This window comes from Fopius arisanus, unplaced genomic scaffold (assembly GCF_000806365.1).
Source record: "Fopius arisanus strain USDA-PBARC FA_bdor unplaced genomic scaffold, ASM80636v1 scaffold00076, whole genome shotgun sequence".
NCBI classification, from domain to species: Eukaryota; Metazoa; Arthropoda; class Insecta; order Hymenoptera; family Braconidae; genus Fopius; species Fopius arisanus.
In genome coordinates, this window is record NW_011887815.1 from 530176 (window position 1) to 551749 (window position 21574).

Here is a 21574-nt window from a genome sequence, read left to right on the forward strand (position 1 = left end):
ACTACAACTGAAATTATTCGCACAAACGTATGATAAATGTGTGGTAAATTGAATAATTTCTAACAGAGTAAAACTGCCATTCTGGCATGCGTCATGATTATGATTTTTGAATTGTTAGAGCATAATAAGAATTCATAATTTTTCTCGAACATTCTCTAGATATTACAGGTAATAAGTTAAAAAATTTCTGATGAAGAATTATTTTCCTACCATTTTTATCTTACAGCTTGACTTCCATAATGTTTAGTAAATTACCTCAATCTGAATCATCGAATCCATATTCAATATCAGCATTCCTTGCAATTTAGCAAGTAATAAAGCTTTAGTGAAATGATCAATCGATTCGAGTCGAGTTCAGTTACTGCGCGACATCGCGGAATCTAAAGCCACGTCATTTGCGTTAGATTCCGAGATAGTGACCGAGATTGATGACTTTCTACCAATATCTGAAGTTAAAATATGAGAGAAACCTGAGAGTATTATTTTTACCTGTTCTGGGCGATTTTCCTAAGAGTGTCAGGGCTTCTGATGAGCTTGTCAAGGGTCTGAGTTAGATTGGAGAAAGTCGGCCGATGCGTTCTCTCCTTTTGCCAACAGTCCAGCATCAACTGATAGATGGCTTCGGGGCAATCCATTGGTGCTGGCAGCCTGTAGCCCTTTTCAATTGATTTTATCACATCTTGATTAGACCAGTTCCAGTACGGCCTCTCGCCGTAAGACATCACCTCCCAGCATACAATTCCCATACTCCACACGTCGGATGCACTTGTGAATTTGCGGAAGGCTATTGCTTCGGGAGCCGTCCATCGCACTGGTATTTTTCCACCCTGAGGAATTTCTTGGATTTAGATATTTGCTCATTGTACATTTCACATCAAATGTAAGTGCATTGTATTACACTAATTGTTTTTTAATCAAGGCACATTTTATGTTGTCACTTCATCATATTAAACATTATTTGACGAAGGAATTACACTCATTGCACTGTTACCCATTATTCTAATACAATTCCGGAGAAATCAATGCTATTTACAATTTGCGGTAAACATAGTGAATCTAGTGATAAATAATAATATAGCGTCCACAGAGTAATAACACGGGAGGAATTTAAATATATAAAGGAATATCGTACCGTACTTATTTCCCCCATTTAAATCCCACACTTTTTAAATTACGCTGCAGTAAAGCTTGATAAAAATTTGAAAAAAAATCGTGGTGTCCACGATTAGATTACTTGGTTTTTTACAGATTCTTCCTAAGTCTTCAAATTTAGCGTTTATCTATGCATTATACCGCAACATAACGAATTGAGTGCTAATGCCGCCATGAATTAACCACGGTAACAGTTTTTGATTGATTATCTGCAATGAGTAGAGATGATACCTTTGTATGATTTTATTGTCTTCTGGACATCAAAATTATATGCGCATCAAAGGTGGCATCCAGTCAACCTCAATTTCAGCCTCTAAGTTATTTTTGATCATTTTATAGATATTTTTACGGTTACCGCTGTACACTGAGAGTCTTTGCTTGTATTAAGATCCACATACTCAATAATTCCCAATAAAATGATATCTTGTGCTTAGTACCGAATATGTTAATATTTACCGAATATTTCAAGAGTTTTTTTTTTGCAAGAAAAGTTATTAGGATGTTGTCTGCTAAATCCCACTCATCATTGAACACTTACCCAATCAACAAAAAGGTTCCTTCAAACACAGTTATTCGTCCAATCCTTACTGTAATTAAAAATTGGCCATTTTTCTTACCCTAGTTGTATAAGCTCCTTCTGTAGCACTCTCGATTTCTCTGCTCAGTCCAAAATCAGCGATTTTGCATACCAAAGCAGCATTGACAAGTACATTTCTCGCTGCCAAGTCACGATGAACATAATTCATCTCCGCAAGGTATTGCATACCGCTGGCGATACCTCTAAGCATCCCAACCAGTTGTAGTACTTGAAATTTCCCATCGTTGGCACGTAAAAACGTATCGAGACTTCCATTCTCCATAAATTCCGTGATTATCATCACAGGATTGCTCTTTGTTACAACACCTTGTAAAAATATCACATTTGGGTGCTCGAATTGACCCATTATCGATGCTTCCGTTAAGAAGTCGTTTCGGGCTTTGTCTGCCGATCCTGGTTTCAGTGTTTTTATCGCTACGTCTATCTCAGTTCTACCATCTGGTGGAAGCTTTAATTTTCCTCTACATACGTCACCGAACTCTCCGCCACCTGTTATGGAGTATTCAAAAATTTCCATAAGAAATTGAACGAACATCGTCATCAACTGTGACCTTTGAATAAAAGGAATCAAATAGACGGAAAATTTTTCTAAATTTTTATACTAACAGAAAGAATAGTTCTACTCTTTCCAGCCCCGATTTTTAACATTCTTTCGCTTGGTTGTGGATTTCTACTTGGAGAATGGAGATATATTGTAGATCATTTTCAAGAGGAACGTTCGCATTCGTATAGATATCTGGCATAGTTTTTCAATTTTCTTCGATTGAAATCAAAATGACCAGGCGTTCTATTTAATTTTACGTTATTTTTGGCCTTCATCAGGCTTCTTCCTGTGTTTATTTGTATCGAACGGGTATCTATCTCATATAATTTTGAAGAGGGCGGAAAGAGCTTCACGACAATTATAGGATCATTATGCTCTATTGGAATGATGCTAAGATGTTAGAAGTCTGAAGGTAAAAAATGAGGTGACAACTTTTATTTTGTCAATTATTGGGTTTTTTCATAAATTCATTGATTTTCAACAGAGATTTTTCCCGTACCAATTTGAAGAGCAGAAATTTAACCTTAAAATAGTGGAAAGATCCATCAAATTCTATCAAAACAATGCTGAGATATTGATGTGCCTACAGGATCTGACGTTAATTTTCCGTTGAAGTAATGGACTTCTAAAGGGACTAATTGTGTATGGATCAAGGAAGAGGTTAATCATTGTATTTCACTCTACCAGTTTGCGTGTTTAATTAATCGCAGGAAGTTCATGTAAGAGCTGCAATAACAATTACAATTCAACATAATCGAAAAAATGAACATCCATATAAGTCGTTCTTTATTTGAAAAAAAAATGCAATTTTATAAATCTTTGATGGCCTTCTAATGCAAAGCACACCTTTGTGGATTGTAAAAAAGCAGCCAAAAAAGTTTCGATAATCCACTAGTTTTTCTCCAACTATACCCATCAAAGCGCGCTTCTTATAAGATTGCAGATATTTTTTCTTATTTCAAATATAGATCAACTTATATAGATGTTCTTTCATTCAAATCTCCTTTTCTACTGTTACATCAGAAAACGTATCGCGTAGGTCCCTCGAAATTATGGAATTAAATTAATTAAAATAATTAGAAAAAAAATTGGAGATTTATAATGAACGGTAAAAATATTGAGAAAACTATTGAAATGGGGAACAACTAGAAAATTGAAGAAAAAGAAAATTAATCATTCATAGGTGACCTATTGAGATTAAGCAATACGTTGAATTTCGACTTCATTAATTAACCGCGTATACCGATCCAGCTATAAACCATCATCGTGTAGTTTCACCATTTTAGTGAATAGATATTATTTATATATTATTTATTAATTAGGCGAGTGATTAATTGAGCAAAAATTCTTCCCAATCCTATACCAACCTTCTACTGGAGACAGTCAAAAAATATAAACAGCCAATAAATATTAAAATATATAAAATATAAACCTAATATATAAAATTCCCTAAACGTCAAACATAACTATCATCATATAATCATATCAGATATCAGAGAAGTTTGCTCTTTGTCTATTAATCCCTGAAGGTATATGTCGAGAATATTTTTCTATAATCTTCAAACTTTTTTTTAATATGTAGAAATGTGTTCAGTCTGTGTATGGGGATCATTCAATTAGACGTTTGAGTAGGCATTAATTGAATAAAATCAATCATATTAGCGATTGGTGCGAATTGATGATAGAAAAAAAAGTCTCGGTGAAAATATTTACTAGTGTCTGATGAACGATCAACTCACCAATGATTGCTTCTATTGTGATGTACCCAGCATCAATCTCCCGCGCAAATTCACGTACTGCTTGATTAGGATCTTCATAGGTGTGAGGATCTACGTAGCTTCTTGCACCTGCACCCCCAGTACCTCCAGCTCCTGCTGATGTGACTCCCACTGCAGGCGTGAACAATGGCGTTGTCACTGTAACGTCAATAACACGGAATCATTATATTAACACTCGGGCTGATGATTGTTAAAGATGAATTATGTTATTATACCTCTCTAGACATTCATTCACCAGATATACGTAATATTACTTTGAATTATCAAAAAATATATGGCTTATTTATAGCAATATGAAAGGTTTATTTCGTCCCAATATATGACCGTTCAAATGTTTCTGCGGATATCCAAGTACTTTTGACAGGTATTGTTCACATTGCTCGTATCTGTATTTTACAGGTGATGTAGTTCGTTTCTATAGTAATTTCACCCTTTATTTCTGAACTTTCTTTCGTTCTAATCACTTTTTTTTATGAAAAAAAAAATATTTCCTCACTCATCAAAATGAAAAATCAAATAGAAACATTCCAAAAATTGGGATATGATTATTCTAATATCATTGAAAAACTTCAAATTGAAACTCCGATGTAAACAACAACTGCAGATAGGGAATTTAAGGAAAAAAATAGTAAAGTCGTTGGATATTCATAGATTATCGCTTGATCACTCATACATAAAATCTTTCATTCTCAGATACATGAATTTTTCTCGTCAAATAAGGATGCAAATAGAAAAGCCAAACATGCAAGTTTCATTTTCAATTTCATGAAATGTGTATAAATCCAAAAATCATAACGAAGATAGTAACAAATAATAACAATTATATTTATAACGTCAAAGACTACAATTAATAAATATTATTAGAAGCTCAGTGGAAAAGTGGAGAAGCTCCCCAATAACAGGAATTTTTGGATTATTGATTTGCACAAATTGAGCCAAAAGGGGCCTTATTTTTAGATCCGCAATAATATACTGCCAAGATGGCTTCAATGTATTCACTTGTGTGATTGGCTAATTCACAGGAATAGAAAAGTTCACCGTAACAGCCAGGGTAATATTTTTTAGCAGTGGTTTTTCAGTTTTCGAATGCGGGAATTATTTAATACTAGTCCCTAGACCATTTTTCACGAGATCATGGACTTCTGCAGCAACTGATTTGAAAAGATGCGCCCCAAAAGTTATACCCGATGATTCAGACCTATCTGAAATTTGTAGATCTGTGATTCCCTGAGAAAGTGTTTAAAGAACCTTTTAGCTCAAATTTTCGTAATGAAAATGAAAACTATTGAGTGTCATTTGATTCTTAGACTTCTTTCCGTTGGGAATTGGAGGACTTACGCGAGGACTTGCTCTTGTTGTTGGTATGGGTTGTCACAATCGGTGAACTGTCCATTTTGCAGTGCACTGTGAACAACACAACAACCAACAAACTGATTCACAAAAAAACTCAGCAAATAAAAAAAAAGTAAAAAAATATCGAAAAATTTACGGAAAATCAATAAGCAGTTTAAAAAAATCATTAGCAAGTAGAAAATATTTTCATTAATTTTTAAAAAATTTTCTACGAAACATTCATGCACCTTCGACACACAAAACGTTCCATACAACAGGCAATTTCAACGTGCATTTCAAAGATCTACGTCTTCTCTTCTTATCGTGCCTTCGTATAAAGGAATTACTGTGGATTTTGTGATCATCTCGGAATCAAAGGGAGATTGGGAAAAAATTTGCAGAGACCTTTTCCATAGCACACGCTGGGAGCTGAGAAAAGATTCAGGTAATAATTGGTTCACGTTTCGAAGAAACCGTTTTCGTTGCACCACATCATATCAACTGCGAAATTCTAGGAGGAAATTGGTCTTATATCAATTTCGAGGGTTAACAGACAGTTAATTGACGGTTGTGGTTTACTCAAACTGATGCAAACGGCCCTCAGATTCCGAGATATTTAACCCATGGAGAAGAGCATAAATATGTAATGGAAAGTGGAGAACGATTAATCAAACTCAAAACCAAAGAGAAAAATTGAAAAAAATTTCAAACAAAAGTAAAAAAAAAAATATTCAGGTGTTCTTCTTTGGAAAAAAACTTACTGTAGGTCACAACTAGTCCTGAAGTAGTAGGCGATTGTGTACATTCGATTTTTATTTTTTGTGATTTTTTATAGGTATTTTTGTGGTTTTTAGACACAGGTTGGAGATATTAGGGAAGAATCGCACATGAAAAGAAAGAATCGAAAGAATTTGGTTAGAAAATTATTTCACATTTAACGGACCAAAATTTTCTATTTATGCTACTATAAAAATTGATGGAAATTCCATCTCAGAGAAATGTCATTCTGAGATAAAAATTTTTTCAATTCTTATTGAGGAATGAGGTATGGGTTCGCACGAATACGTAACTTTTTAATTACAAATACACAGGGATTATTTGCAAATGTTGGGCAGTATAAGGATTTTTCATTAAATTTTACTCATTTTTTTATTATAATTAAAATTACTCGTATCGTGTTTGTGTGATGAAAAAACTATTGAAAAGTGATAATTTCACCAGGCTTCAAGTGATACTTGCGGGATTTGGATTGAAATTTTTATACTGAACAGAAAATATCTAAAATTTTAGGATAGGGAATTTTTAATGCATAAATCAGTGCAAGATGATTGAGATTATATAGTTTTCCGATTAATTAAGTGATTACCTCACAAAATATCATAATTAAATAGAGGAACAAATACACAAATGATCACACTTCATTGTCAACATTAAGGTAGGTGAGGCTTTTAGTGATAACTTAATTACGTGGACTAAGACATTGTAACATTGTTATTCTTTCTTTATCAATTATTTTTTTGTATTATTGAAGTCTGATAAATCTATTTCAATAATTTCTCCACGTGTAAAGTATGAAATATCCTTATATTGTAAATGGGGGAGCAACTTTGGGTATTCAATAAATCAGGGATCGATTAAAAAAATTAAATGAAGAGATCAGATTACATGTCTTGATGATTGCAATAAGTAACTATTAGAGCAAATTGGAGAATTTGTGGTATAAATCGAGGGGAGGACCTTAAAAATCTAAGGGATTAAATCGTATCAATCTTAGTTGTTATATTATTGGTCTTGGGGCTGTAATGATAACGTACCTTCACCATTTCGATATTCCAAAGTGTCACAGTCACTAGGCTGTTTCTTGTTGCACTCGTCCGAGGCCCTGCTGTGCATCGAAACAACATATTTGTTACACGAGAAAAAAAATTATTGAAACTCATAAAAATACACAATTTGTTGAATTGGAACTAATCGGTAATGTTCACCGATTTTTTAATTTAATATCAGGTTGATGTTCATTGTAAATAGATTCTTTACTTACCTTCTAAGAAATAGTACGGTCATGATGATAATTATCACGAGTAAGACGACGACAGCAACAATCGCACCCGCAATAATTCGTACTTGCATATTATCATCGTCTCCGACATAATCTGGTTAACAGTAAAAAAACGAATGGTATTAGAATATACACGGAGAGAAATATTCAATAAAAATTACGTGGCTGTTTCTGTACTTTTTCCTGAAAGTGAAATACTGCTTTGACTCGCAGATTACGGAATAGGCACGTAGTTTTCATTGAAAATTTCTCTCCGAGTATGCTTTTATAGATGTTTATATGTGAATTACGATATTATTCTGACGTATTTTTTTACTTTCATCATATAATGCTTATTTTCCTTTTGTATTTCTTCATTCATATATTTTGTTAAACGTCGAATTTTTAAGTTGCACTTTCATGTTGAATGTGAGATTACTGGGAAATATATTAACTATTCATAAGAAATTATATTGCCGTTTTGTAACATGACTAGAGGATATGACAAACCCTATAATGCTCTTTTTTAATTAGTATTGTTAATATCAGAGTGAAAAATCCAAATTCATCAATGCTATCCACTTTAAAATTGAGTAAGAGCAGATGGGGTAGTCTGGACACCATGAACATTCAGCGAGGGTAGGGTAACGTTGATATTTTTTTTCAATTTTTATCACCTCAAAATACAAAAAACGATTTGACATAAATTGTACATCTGGTTTTTTTGTCAATCCGAGATCAATTTTTGAAATTCATTCCGATCCTGTTAAATCTATGGACAGAAATATATAATTCGCAGGGAAAAGTACTAGCCCACTGGTAAGACGAAATGATCCAACTCAGTAGCGAAGTGATAAAGAGGGATAATATGGATTCGGCTCAAGGCTCAGTATTTGATGAGTACCTCTGAATTTAAGAGATATATCGAAATTTGTGTTGTCCGATTTTTTCTAGCTTGTCTTTTGGTTTGGTCTATGAAAGAGCTTTACAGAGAAAATTCACTATCTCTCTCAGATCCTGAGATACTCAAATGGACTTATTTCTATTCACCACTCTACTGTTGAACTCAATTCAAGAATGAGGTTTCCATGAATCTCTCTAAATCGAGGGGCCTTAGGAGAATTTTCATGATCGAAGAAAAAGTTTAAGGTGACCATTTTACCGCTTTTTTTTTCTTTTCCTAAAACTATTAGGAAGCTGTGACATGCCAACGGTAATGCATTTCTGACTTCCGAAATGAAATTACAGAGGCTACATTTATATTCAATTTGTGACATTATTACCATATCCCCCCACAATCCCTTTGTTTATTTTCTATTGTCTTCTCTCAAAAAGTAAAGCATTAGTATTTTATCATATCATATTTTAACGTGGAAGTGATTGAAAGGGTTATATAAATATATTTAATGCTTGAAAAATTTAAAAGACATGGAATAAGGAACATAGGTTAGACAGAAAAAGGTTGTATAAACACTTTCCGAGGAAATACGATATTTTTCCGATTCAGATAATTTTGATTCATCTGGGACCTTCTTTTGGAGAACATTTTTTTGAATTTTGTTAAAGTTTATTCTGAAAAATCTTGGAATTTATGCAAAAGTTTCGTAAAATCAATTTCTTGGGGAATAACGAATGTTGACATTTCATACGACTTTGAGTCATCCCAGCGTAACAGTATACTAATTCTATTAGCACAGTAAAAAATATGGTCATGCGAGAGTATGTTCAATAAATTTGAAATGGTTCGAAACATCCACAATGTGAACTATGCACAAACTCGCCAGGAATTCTTAATAGCATTTTCTTCCATAAGATTGAAAGAAATGATAACCACAATTGTGCTTAGGGGATTCGAAATCCATTAAGACGTGACGATATCCATCATCCCCTGACAAAATGTTTATATAATGTTTTTTCACAAAGTTTCAAGTTTTTCAAAAATACTCTTGAAAAATTTCAAGAAAATTGTCTTAAAAAGTTGAGCTCTCATGACTCAAAATCGTCTAAAACGTGCACATTCGTCATTGCCTAATTATGTGAGTTTACGATCTTTTTGTACAAATTTCGGAATTTCACTACATTTCCCTGAAAAAATGCGTCAAAAATTTTGATGTTTCAGTTCCCATTCTATTATTAGAAAAATGAGTCTTATATTTCACCGTGTGCTTATGTTGTTATTTAAGAGAACATTTTTCTGATTTCGAATTCTGAGAAGTGGGTGAACCAACGTTTAGACATTTGGTTTTCAGTCTAAAAATCGGTAAAATCGGAGACCTTTGTGGGACTATGTCGCCAAAGTCTCTACGACCTTTGTTTCTTTTGTTAGATGAGTTTCAAAGCTCGAAGTTTGTGGATGTGTCTACCTAGCAATAATCTCTAATAAAGCAAGATTTCAACCGAATTAGAATTAGTTTCATTTAACATATTACTGATTTCTGATATCAGGCTTAGATGATTTAAGACCTTTTTGAATTAATTTCGCCATTTTTCAAAATCGGCTTCGAAAATTCAATTAATTGCCTCCGAAAGTTGCACCTATGTGATTCTACGTTATCTGAAGCGTATATTTTACAACGAAGGAGTATTTATACGACTGTTTTCCAGAAAATGGAAGTTAAATCTGAATTAGTGTCTGTACAGCCTTGTCGTCCGAAGAGCGTGATGTCATTTGTCGTATCCCTCGTGTCAAAGTACCAGTTTTACTATGGTTCTTCTTATATGAAACTTACCTAGTCCCATGGCATGAATAGTCTTCTTGTAAATGACCGGAGTATATTCTCCCCATCCACGAGTTGTTTTAGCACGCACTTGAATCGCATAATCAGTACCAGGTTTAAAACCTTTGAAGGTTGCTGATAAATCGTGAGTTTGGAGTACTGTCGCATTTGTAGCATCGTCGAATCGCGGATATGCCCTCACTGCGTAAAAAAAAAACAAAGTGGACATGTCAATTTATGATTAATGGATCGATTTCTAAATTCTTGCAACAGCAACATTTTCAACATGACTTTTTTATTGATGTTATTCTTCAAAATACAAAACTTCCGCCCCAAAATTCCGCTATCTTTATAAGATTACAAGATTTGGCAAAAAATAAGAGTGATGTTATGTTACGATGACAAATTACATTACCTTCATATTTCTCCACTAAATCACTATCTCCAGTGAGTTCAGTGATTGGTGCATCCCAACTTATGCTCAATTCAGTCGCTTTGACATTGGTAATTCTCACATTGCTCACGAGACTCGGTACACTAGCCTCAGTAGTCACCGTAATATCTACATATTCGTAGTGCTTAGTTAGTGGAGAAACTCCATTTCCAGCGAAAACTTGAAAACGATATGTCGTCACAGCATTTAGTCCAGTTATCGTAATTTTCGTGTCATTGAAAATTTCCTGGTTAGGAGACGAGAAAATTGTGTTAATGTGACTAAAAATGGTGGTGAGAATTTCCATTACGTTGGAACAAATTAGATAACTAATCATAAAACTGGAAATTTGACATAAAAGGTAAGGCTGTTTTGGTTTATGGAAATTTCTTTTTTCTGCGCGTTGAAAGTTGGTAGTGAATCCAATTATTGGCCTATCAAAGTTGTTACTTTAATCAGAAAAAAAATACATAGAATAACCAATACGAGTTATCATTCAACTGCTTAAACCATATTCATTTGACTTCTACACAATTAATTACATTTTTTTGTAGGGAAGGATGGGGTAAAACAAAACGGCAGAGCCAAATGAAATATGGCATCGAATAAAACAGTCGAGAGGATGACTATTTGATGCAATTCGGGAAACTTTCTTCTGCTGGCAATGCATAAGAAACTGATAGATGCAGGTCAGGATGACTGATTGTACTTCTGCCTTTAAAATCATCCTTCATTCACAGGCATTCGAGCCAGGTTTGTTACTTCTCATCTTAATGACTCCCTGATTTCGAGAATTCAATACTTGCTTTTCGTTTTTTTTTTAATTTCGTTCTCTATTTTTCAAATAATATGAAAAAACGTAATTTATGCAGATTCTTCTTTTTTACTGTCGCTCCAAATCCTTGATATAAGGAGTCATTGCAGAATTCTTCTCATTTGTCATGTTTCATGAAAAAATATACCAACACAACAGCCTCAATAACTTATGACTTTTAAAACAGATAGTAGTCTCTCTGAATAATCAACCCTTATATCCTTTAAATGTTCAATACTACACTGTTATTGAATTCAATACTTACGGTGTTCGGAATATATTTAACGCCTGTACTGCAGGCGTCGCACACGACTCTGTACGTGGTATCTGTTCTTCCACCAAGAACATATGGTGCATTCCATGATAGAATTACAGTAGACTGATCTACGAAGTTAACTGTCAAATTCTGTGGTGCTGACGGTGGTTCTGAATCGAGAAAGTATACATTTTGTTACAATTTTTGTAGTCAAAATGATCAATTCATGGAAGTGCTTATGTCTTAGAATTTAAGAAAAACATCTTTAAAAGACGATATGGTATGACTTATGATAATCTAAAATTTAAATTGTCGGTAGCAAAAAAGAGACCTATCGAATCAATAAAGGGGAAAATATTCTTAATTTTAAAAACGGGATTGAGTCTCTGATAGATAACAACCAAATATTTATTTATGCATCGCGCAGATCCCACGTACTGACTTTGTAATCAGTTTCGGATTTATTTAATTTTATTTCAAATTGACGGAAAGTTGACAATTCACGCTCTATCGCATGGTCGCCCTCTGTTGGTTTCGGCCGAACCAAGTCTCAAGGATGAAGGAAAATCGAATTGGAGCAGGTAGGTTCGTTAAGTGGATGAGGCCCCTCTCCCAGCTCTCACTATCGATGCTCGCGAGCAGCGTGGACCCGATGAGCCCAGGTTGCCGGGCACTACTTTATATAGATCACTTAGAATTTATACATGCGATTCTACAAAGTATTCGAGATTTCAATTCAATTTTTATGTTGTCTGAAAAAAAATCATTGTACCTGCTTTCTGATCTTTGAAAACCAACTAATTTATTTGTTTTTCGAAAAAATCGTTGTCGGAATAGCTATAGCTATTTTTGCGAATCTGAATGATTCATGGAGTTAGAAACTTTCAAAATATAATTTAAAAAAATAACACCTCTTTTTGACAGTTTTTACGTGTGTGATTGAAAAAAGGTTTTATTCTGACTTTGAAAAGGTACCCAAGATTAGTTTAAATTGCAATCTCAGTAACTTCCAAGTAGAACTCCAATAAATCCGTTGCCTAACTTCAAGTTCAATTTCTTTAAAAGATTGTTTTTCAAATTTTCGACGTGAAATCTCCGCAGCTCCACGAATTTTTAACTTAGATAGTTCTGGTTGAATTGACAATAGCTTGACAATAGACTTCACCAAATATCTGTCTAATTCCGTACCGCTAATAAGATAGCTTTTAATGTGGATTGCCAGATCTACGCTTCGCATTATTCCTTGAAAAATAAAAAATGAAAACATACGTGTGCAGGGCATGCTCTTGGGATCCTTGGGGGCTCTGTAGTAGCCGTCGTCACACCGACATTCAATCAGTGCATAACTCGTGGCTGTACTGTGCGCCGGACACTTCTCACAAGATTCCGAACCGGCTTCATGCTTGTATTTTCCAAGTGGACACTCGATGCATTGTTGCTTTTCAACATCAGCCTGATAACCTGGTTTGCAATGGCAACCGCCGGAGGGAAGGTACCACTTTCCGTCACCTTTGCACAAAAATGTTGGCTGATCAATTTTCACAGCATTCTCAACACATGTGCCACTCGCTTGCTCGATTAGGGTTACTTCACGGCCAGTTGGTGTCGCTGGGAAGTGGGCGAAGTTAACAGATATCTCAGGGCAACTGATGTAGTACACCTTTATGGCTAATATCGATATGCAAGCTCCCTGATCTCTAAATGCAAAGTACACTCCTTTTTTCGTTACGGGGATTGACTTGACTTCTGTGTTTATTATCACTTCCGTGTTGGAGTTGAAGCGACCTTCACCGGCGGCGATTCGACCTGGGAAATAAATAAATAGATAAATCAGGTGAAAATTAATTCTAGGTCACCACAAATTTCTCATTCTTACCAATCAATTTGTAACTTTCAGGCTCCCATGGCGGTGGTTCTTTTGTCGCAGCATCGAATTCGTAATATAATAACGAAAAGGTCTCCTTACAACTTAGAGCATTTCCAGGAAACAACGAACAATCTCTCGTGGTGAACTTAATCTCAATGTACATACGATTGGCTGGGCCACGATCGACGAACGGTGTCCACAGCCAGTTGTTGACGTTTTTGTAGGCAACATCACAGACTACGTAACTTCGCCAGTTGATACCTTTATCAAAGTTAGTGAACGATTCTTCTACCCACTGTAACATTAAACAAAATGATATGTAGCGTACGGAGGAAAAAAAGGTATTAAATTTTTCGCACACAATAATAAAAAAATGGCTTAGGTTAATCCACTGGCGGATTGATTCACGGGTTTACTCTCACTTAAGTTAACGACAATGGGGCGAGGTAGAGGGTATAGCAAAATGCAGCCAATGTTATGAGGATTTTTCCAATGATGAATTGAAAAAAATTGATGAATTTATTAAGCAACTATGTAGAAAATTTCAGATACCCTGAAAGCAGGGTGAAGCGAAAAAAAATTTCGAAATTACTGTTCATACATAAAGCTAAATGAGTGATTGATAACTGTTACATTTTTTCTACCTTGTCGACTAACCGGCAAGATGGAAGAAAAAGACTTATTGATAGCTTAGTTTATTGATACCCCAGTTGACTTCGTACATGAGTAATAGGGACACGAATTTCTAATATTATTCCCCTATTTCTATGCTATATCTGAAATTTTGCACATCGTTATTTGATGAATTGGTCAGTGTATTAAGAAATATTTATATGATTGACTACCTTTCTTCATTCGCTCTATCTTTCTTTATTAACCTTAAATAGGAAGTGATTGAAATCTATAGGGATATTTTCTTTTTCGTCAATAAATTGATGGCGAGCTTCCGAATGGCTGTTACTATATGTTTTTGCTATTAATTTAAATTTATTAAGAATGGTAACTGTTGTACCTACTCAGAATGTATTGAGACCAAAATTTTCAGCCAAAAAAGAACGAATTTGAACTACACAATTCTGAGAGATTTCACATGATCATTTTACGTAAAAAAATTTCACATCTAAGAAACTAATAGTTCAATTACGTTCATTTGCAATACCATCCACTGTAGTGATAAAAGGACAATCTCTTCCAAATTTGCGGGTGAGAGGGCGAACAACCATTTTTTCTGTATACCTCGGTCAAAAGTACGTACTTCCTACTGCGATTTTGAAGCAGAAAGTTAAATTTCCTGCATTGGTCAAGCGACACGTATCCTCTCTACAACAGCAGGAGTAAAAACTTATTCATACACTGATACTCAAAACGATGGACAAAAGCGCAATTAATTGTAGAAACTAACACCTTGCCAAAATGTTCTGACAGATACATTCTTGTGTACGAAACCTAAAAAATGAAAAGAAGAAAATGAAAATGGGTTTGTAATTGTATATTTCAAAGGGTTATGTCAAAGGCTAAATCGCAGTTACGTACTTTTTCACTGAACGTTCCGTCCTTTTTGCTGAAAGTTCAGTGACAAAATCCGTAACTGTTCCGTAATTTTTACTGAGCATTGTTTTGACTGACAGATTACGCAACAGGCACGTAATTTTTATTGAATCGTTCCCTTCGTGTAAGCTTAATTATTAAATTAATTATTTAATTAATTAATTTTCATACATAGTTTGTTATTTTTTTTATTTTTTCTCTATCTGCATTGAGGCCTGCTCCTGACCAGCAACACTAGCTTCGCTCGTGCCGCAAATGTCGGGGCAGGCATCAATATATCTTGCAATGCCCGAATGAAATCAGCCCGTACTTTTGATAAAGAAAGATACTATATACTATACGCGCAGATGGTTGAAGCAGCCCCTGGTGGGGTCGGGGGGCGGAGCCCCCGTGGGGTCCAGGGGCTCCAGAAGCCCCGGTGGGGGGGGGGGGGCGAAGCCCCCTCCCATTCTCCACATAACACATTAAATGAAAATTTGAGAAAAAAAAAGATGATTTTAATTTCATGGGGAATCGAACCCTTAACCCTTTTATATGTCATAATAAATAATGAAATTTTTTTCTAAAATGCATTTTTGTAAATTATTAAAATTAGGATTTTTAAATATTTATTATTAGAAATTAAATATTAGAATTTTTCTTGGGGATAATTTTTTCGGAGATATTTTTTCCGGGGATATTTTTTCCGGGGATATTCTTTCCGGCATATTTTTTCCGAGGATATTTTTTCCGAGGATATTTTTTCAGGGATTCCTACTATACTCACTACACGCCACGTTATTGATACTGTAACTTCATTTTGAAGATTTATAGGCGAGGCATGGGTGCTCAGACGTAATGATCTGTTTACGTCTAGTTCGATGGGTCAAAAGTTCGATTGTTCTAGTTTTTGGACAGGATGTATGTAGCCACGAAGAAAAATACATCGGGCGCTACTGAGTTTTCTGTTGACACTCAAATACAATACGAATATACGGGAAACAGGAACAGTACGATATATTACAAGACAATATATCTTCAGAACTCATTTTAGTTGGTTTCGGATTGTTCCGAGAAAATGTAATGAAAAGAGCAAACACTGCAAATCGAATAAATACAGTTGACAAGCCTAGCTAGCTTCCTTTAATTTAAAAAAACCAATATGTTATTCTGAAAGCGTAATTATCAAACATATAAACGGCCATTCTTTAATTCAGTGTGATGAATCTTCATACCAAAATAAGAAATTATACAAAAGCTATGGGAAGGTTCCCATGTATTTTTCGCATATAGGATCATAAATTTTTCCGGAAGCGACGCGTAACCCTCGGTATTTTCGCCTTTCGGTATCTTTGAAATATTGAGGGAGGGAAATATATTTCATTCAGAAATTATGTGAGATGAAATGTGTAATAATTCCCTCTTTATTTGCGTTTAACGATCGCTAAGCAAACATACCTGCGTATATTTAATGGCGTTTATTGAATGACAATAAAGAGGCATATCGGTATTTGGGTATGTGGATTTGTGAGATGTAAATTTTTGGAACCCAATTGAAAACAGATATTGAACTTATATGGTGTTTCCAGATTACTGTTTTCTATTTTTCCAATATTTGTGAAAGATTACTGGAATAGTTCAAATTAGACGACAAAACATTAATTATGAAGTTAATATATATGGGGCATTCCAAGCCAACTCGGCCAGCCCATGACTTCGACCACTCAAATTTTGAGCATGATTTTTTATGAGGTTCAGTTAACTGAAAAAAACACTCAATTATTTTAATTTTTCAATGATTACATCTTCTTGTTCAAGCTGAAAGATAGAAAAAAAACAGCATGCCCTAAAAATTTCAGAAAATTATCAAAATTGCAAAAAAAAGAAGTATTTTTTTTAAATTTATTACAATATGGGATTATTTATGGGAAGCTCATTTACTGGGGTAACTTTCATATTGTTGGAGGAATTCAATTTTTTCAGAATTTTGATCATATACTCTCAGAGCATATCCGAATTCAATGGGAATTATAGCCTGTCATAAATGTGTTATGGTACAAATGAATTTCGAGCTAAATGGTTGTAGATATAGAAACAAATGACAAACAAAAAATATTTTTCTTAAAAAAAATATATAAATTTGTGTTACGTCACGTTTTCCATTAAATATCCGATAATAATTATCAAATAAATAATGCACAATAAAACTATGAGCATTAATTCCTTCTGTTTCAAGCCTACCTTTCAAAAGTAGCTTGGGATAAATAATATGGGAATGAAGAAAATTTAATTCACAATTCAAATTTTATTCAATTATTAAAGTAAAATTTACCCAATTAAATAAATTTTGTGTTATTTTTACACGAATTGAATTTCGATCATAGTTTTTCAGTTTTGCTCTCTGATCGCTTTAATTGATGTAATGTACTAAAAATCTCTTTTTTTTTATTTACATTTTTGTATATAGAGGAAAAAGATTCAATAATAAAAAAAACTCAACTTATTCAAGTTTACCGCAGTTTCTCTTGATGTAATCCAACTTCCGTGAATTTTTGCAGTTTGTTCATCGATGATTTTCAACACTCATCAAATGTTTATCACTTGTCAAATGTTTAAAAATGAAATCACTTTAATTTTCTAATTAATTAAGTCGTTAATTTTTATGAGAATATGCGAGACGTTTCCTGACGTAACATTTGGTTCCATATATTTTTTTTTGTTATTCTCATTATTTACAGATATATTCAAAGATTTATGCAGAGTAAAGTTGAGGAGGTGATCATTTTGAGGTAATAGTGAAACACTGTTGACTACTTTGAAATAGCTAGCTCTATTTCACCTACATAGATGCGAACAGTCCTTCACTATTACGTCAAAATGACCATTTCCATAACTTCACCCTGCATGGATCATGAAATATCTCTGTAAATAAGGGGAATAACAAAAAAATATATAGCACCAAATTTATATATTTTTTTTCAAAAAATATTTTTTGTTTAAGATTTTTTTCCATATCTGCAGCCGTTTCAGCTCGAAATTGATTCAAACCATCACAAAATTATGACAAACTAAAATTCCTATTGGATTCCAATACAGCTTCCGGCTTTGTTGGATTCCGGAATTTTTCCCCGGGTTCAAAATTCAGTCTTCCAGAGTTTTTACATTTCCGGATTTAGAAAATTTTTATTTTTTGTTGTTGTGGGACTTTTCCTTCATGCTGTAATAAAAAAAAGGAAAAGTCCAGGAGAAACTTTCTCGTTGTGGGTTTTTCCCAATATACATCTGGTGAACAGAGAGAATCAAGAAAGAAAAGTCGAAGGGTTAAGGAGGAAAAGAGAAATTGTTCTGCCCTCTGGAGAAGAGTTTAACGTGGGCCTGACTAGTAATGTTTAATTAGTTTGTTGTAAGTCGTCGTTCAGTAAAGTACCCCTTGATTATTAATTATTAATTTCTAATAATAATTCTCAGCCTTGAAAATACTCGAAGTGTTTATTTATTTCGATCTCCATGATCTAACAAGCTTGAACATAAAAAAACTAATCATAGGAAAAATTCAACAAAATTCAGAGTACTTTTTTCAGTTACCTAAGCCTCATAAAAAATCGTGATCGAAATCTGAGGGTTCGAGGGCATGCGGGCTGGCCGAGTTCGCATGGAATGTCCCATGGACATTAAGGGTTTAACCTCTGATTTGTTTTTTAAATTTTTGTGGAGGTCACGCTTTTTATTGAAAATATATGCTCTGCAAATTGTCAGGTGTCGGAGACGATTAGCTTGCGAGTTTTTATTAGTTTTTGGGTGATTCATTCATCTGCACTGTGTGCGTTTGTTTGTATGTTCTCATCGCTATTTTTTCCAAAAAATGGTAGAAAACCATGAATCAGCGTCCACTCAGGTACTTCACCTCATTTTCTGGCACCCGATTTTTTTTGTGTCCAAATGTCCCATATACTTTGATTTTCAGTCTCGTGGGATGAAAAATCAATAAGGCTATTAATCTGCATGTTTATCTATTATTGCAAGTCATTGCTTTTATTCACGCATTTTATCCTTTCATGTTCGATCCTTCTAGTTCTTTTGTTGCTGCAAAAAAGGGCTACATTTTACTTTATTACATAAGTTGCAAAAGTACAAGAGACAATACTTAAAAAAAAATTAGAGAATTCAATGAAAATTGCGGAACACATGAAAGCTGCGAATAATTGATCAAGTTGTTAATTATACACGTAGTAGGATGGGGCATAGGTAATTTTCATGAATAAAATAGAACAAAAAACAATGAAACGATTACACAATATTTTTCCATCGGGAAATTATATATATAGATGCAGCAGGATGCTAATTTTTCTCAAAAATGTTTCATGCTTTGGCATTTTACGCCACATCAATGTCCATCAGTAAATCTCTTCAGGGGCGAAAAGAAGCGTATTCCGTCAATATAAGAAATTCCGTATAACATTTTTAGTTTCAATGTCATATTGAAACAATACATTGATCAATCATAATATTTTCATAATATTTTCCACGTTTTTACCAACGAAGTAATTAAATATTTATCTGAAATGGCGTCCGCATGCAGATACGAGATGAACGTTATGTGACATGTTATGAAATTTGCTGGCATCTTCAATTTGGTCCTTTAACTTTACTAGTATTGGAGGTGAAATTTGTGACCTGCCACATTAAAGACCCAGGATTAACTGTTTCCTGCCTAATGACAAAAATGTGACTAATTTACGTTATGACGGTCACATCGTATCTATGCAGTAGTGGACAAAATTTTATGGAAAAAGTTATTCATTCATAATAGAATGGTGTGAAAAAATCACTCACTCTATTGAGTCACTTCCTCGCTGACAAAGCTCAATAAAACATGAAAACATTTTGTAACACCGAAAAAAATGACCGCCACGATGTATCTGTACAGAAAATTTGTCAGTAGCCAAATGTTATCTGATTAACTTATTGACAACATATAGCATGGCAGTCAGTGACGGTCACATGACTGTCCTATTTGATTGACATCATTGCACATATCTAAACTTGATAGACTCGTATGCGTATGAACTGCCGAAAAACATAAAGGTAATAAGTTCAAAGAAAATTCTAATCTTATCTTTTTTCAAGATATCTGGAGAGCAAATGAAACGGCGAATGAATCTCTCTCCATAATGGCAATTCCAATGGTACTGACACGAACAAAAGAAGGGTAAATAAAATCCTCTAATTTGCTCCATTCCCCTTGTATGTGAGGCGAGACCGTGGAAGATCCAAATGTACATTGACTTCTGCCTCTCCCTCTTTCTAGTTAGTTTTAGGGAAATGTAGATAAATAGATACACTATTTTTTGTTGGTCGGCCAAGTTTCTGCGAAGCCCTTATAGTGCCTCATAGTTCTCTATTTTCTCTCCCGATCCAAATTAATACGCACGTGTTACCGTCCCTAGTACGAGGGGTAGAATTCTCACAGTTGGGTCGGCATTTATTTTACAGGCTCTTTTTTTTGCCCCTTCCCTTCGTCCACCTCCCCCTACTAGTCACAGAAATTTTAGGGGAATCGATACAATACACTAAATTTATCCACACATATTCACAGTCGTTGATTCTGTATCATCACTGAACTATTTCTGTTGCCCGAAAGAGTTGCCCGAAGAAGTTATGGACATATGGTAAAAATTGCAACTTTGCAATGTTCATACAAGATATTCCACGAGCAATACAAAATAATGGAGTCCAATTCATATTGAGTATCTGTTGAAACATAGTGGGATTGAGACAATTATTTTGGCCCCTACTAAATTGAAAAAGTTGTAAAATTAACATTTTCCTCCGCAATAAAATCCAATTTTGTAACTGGTTATAATGGATTCTTTTATATAAGGTTATTAAAATTCCTTTTCCTATTCATCCTTATCCTTGTTATTTCATTACCTTCAGCCCAATCTTTTCTCGTTTCGAATACTTAGAATAATCATAATCATTGTCATATGGAAGATTGAACGGCAAGTGAAAATGAGCGAAGCAAGTTCAAAGTTTATATGTATCTACTGAATAAAAGTATTAGTGTGTGGCAATAATAAATAAACCTCAATTGACCCCAATGCAACATAGTTGACTTGGACATTTTGTTCTGAGTATTTCACATCGAATTTATCAAATTGTCGATCTGGGTAGGTCGATTATACGGAGGCATCTATGCTATGTATTGCGCGAAATTACTCGTTTGAAACATTAAAATTATAGTATTCCTCATTCAGTATTCAATCAATCTTCATATAGTTGTTCCCTTTGCAATCCGTCGCAATATACTATCTATTCATAGCCTCTACCTAGCGGTATTGTCTGCCCACCGGTTTTTATGGAATCGATTGGGAGACCATTGATGGAATTGGCCGAATACGCTACAAGCCATATAATTACCTCGTGAATTCTGAAAAACTCTATTCCCATCATTTTTAAGAACATCGAGCAATGATTCTACATTGTGGAAGAATCTTTTCAATGCAATGGGGGGGGGG

General features: G+C 34.3%; 1 protein-coding gene across 3 annotated transcripts in view; it reads right to left on the bottom strand.

The window, feature by feature from the left end:
• The window catches only part of Eph (Eph receptor tyrosine kinase), a 114115-nt gene that overhangs the window by 8897 nt on the left and 83644 nt on the right, over positions 1 to 21574 (bottom strand). Inside the window, exons 4-15 of one of the 3 annotated variants that reach the window (XM_011310528.1) lie at positions 13539 to 13824; positions 12932 to 13468; positions 11672 to 11832; positions 10575 to 10839; positions 10172 to 10360; positions 7446 to 7557; positions 7219 to 7286; positions 6166 to 6183; positions 5411 to 5476; positions 4034 to 4210; positions 1770 to 2239; positions 490 to 827 (exon numbers count right to left, since the gene is read on the bottom strand). In XM_011310528.1, coding sequence (XP_011308830.1) covers positions 490 to 827; positions 1770 to 2239; positions 4034 to 4210; positions 5411 to 5476; positions 6166 to 6183; positions 7219 to 7286; positions 7446 to 7557; positions 10172 to 10360; positions 10575 to 10839; positions 11672 to 11832; positions 12932 to 13468; positions 13539 to 13824 — 2687 coding nt within the window. Of the gene's footprint in view, positions 1 to 489; positions 828 to 1769; positions 2240 to 4033; positions 4211 to 5410; positions 5477 to 6165; positions 6184 to 7218; positions 7290 to 7445; positions 7558 to 10171; positions 10361 to 10574; positions 10840 to 11671; positions 11833 to 12931; positions 13469 to 13538; positions 13825 to 21574 lie in introns of all 3 variants that reach the window. The other 2 variants (XM_011310527.1, XM_011310530.1) reach the window with 2 other exon arrangements.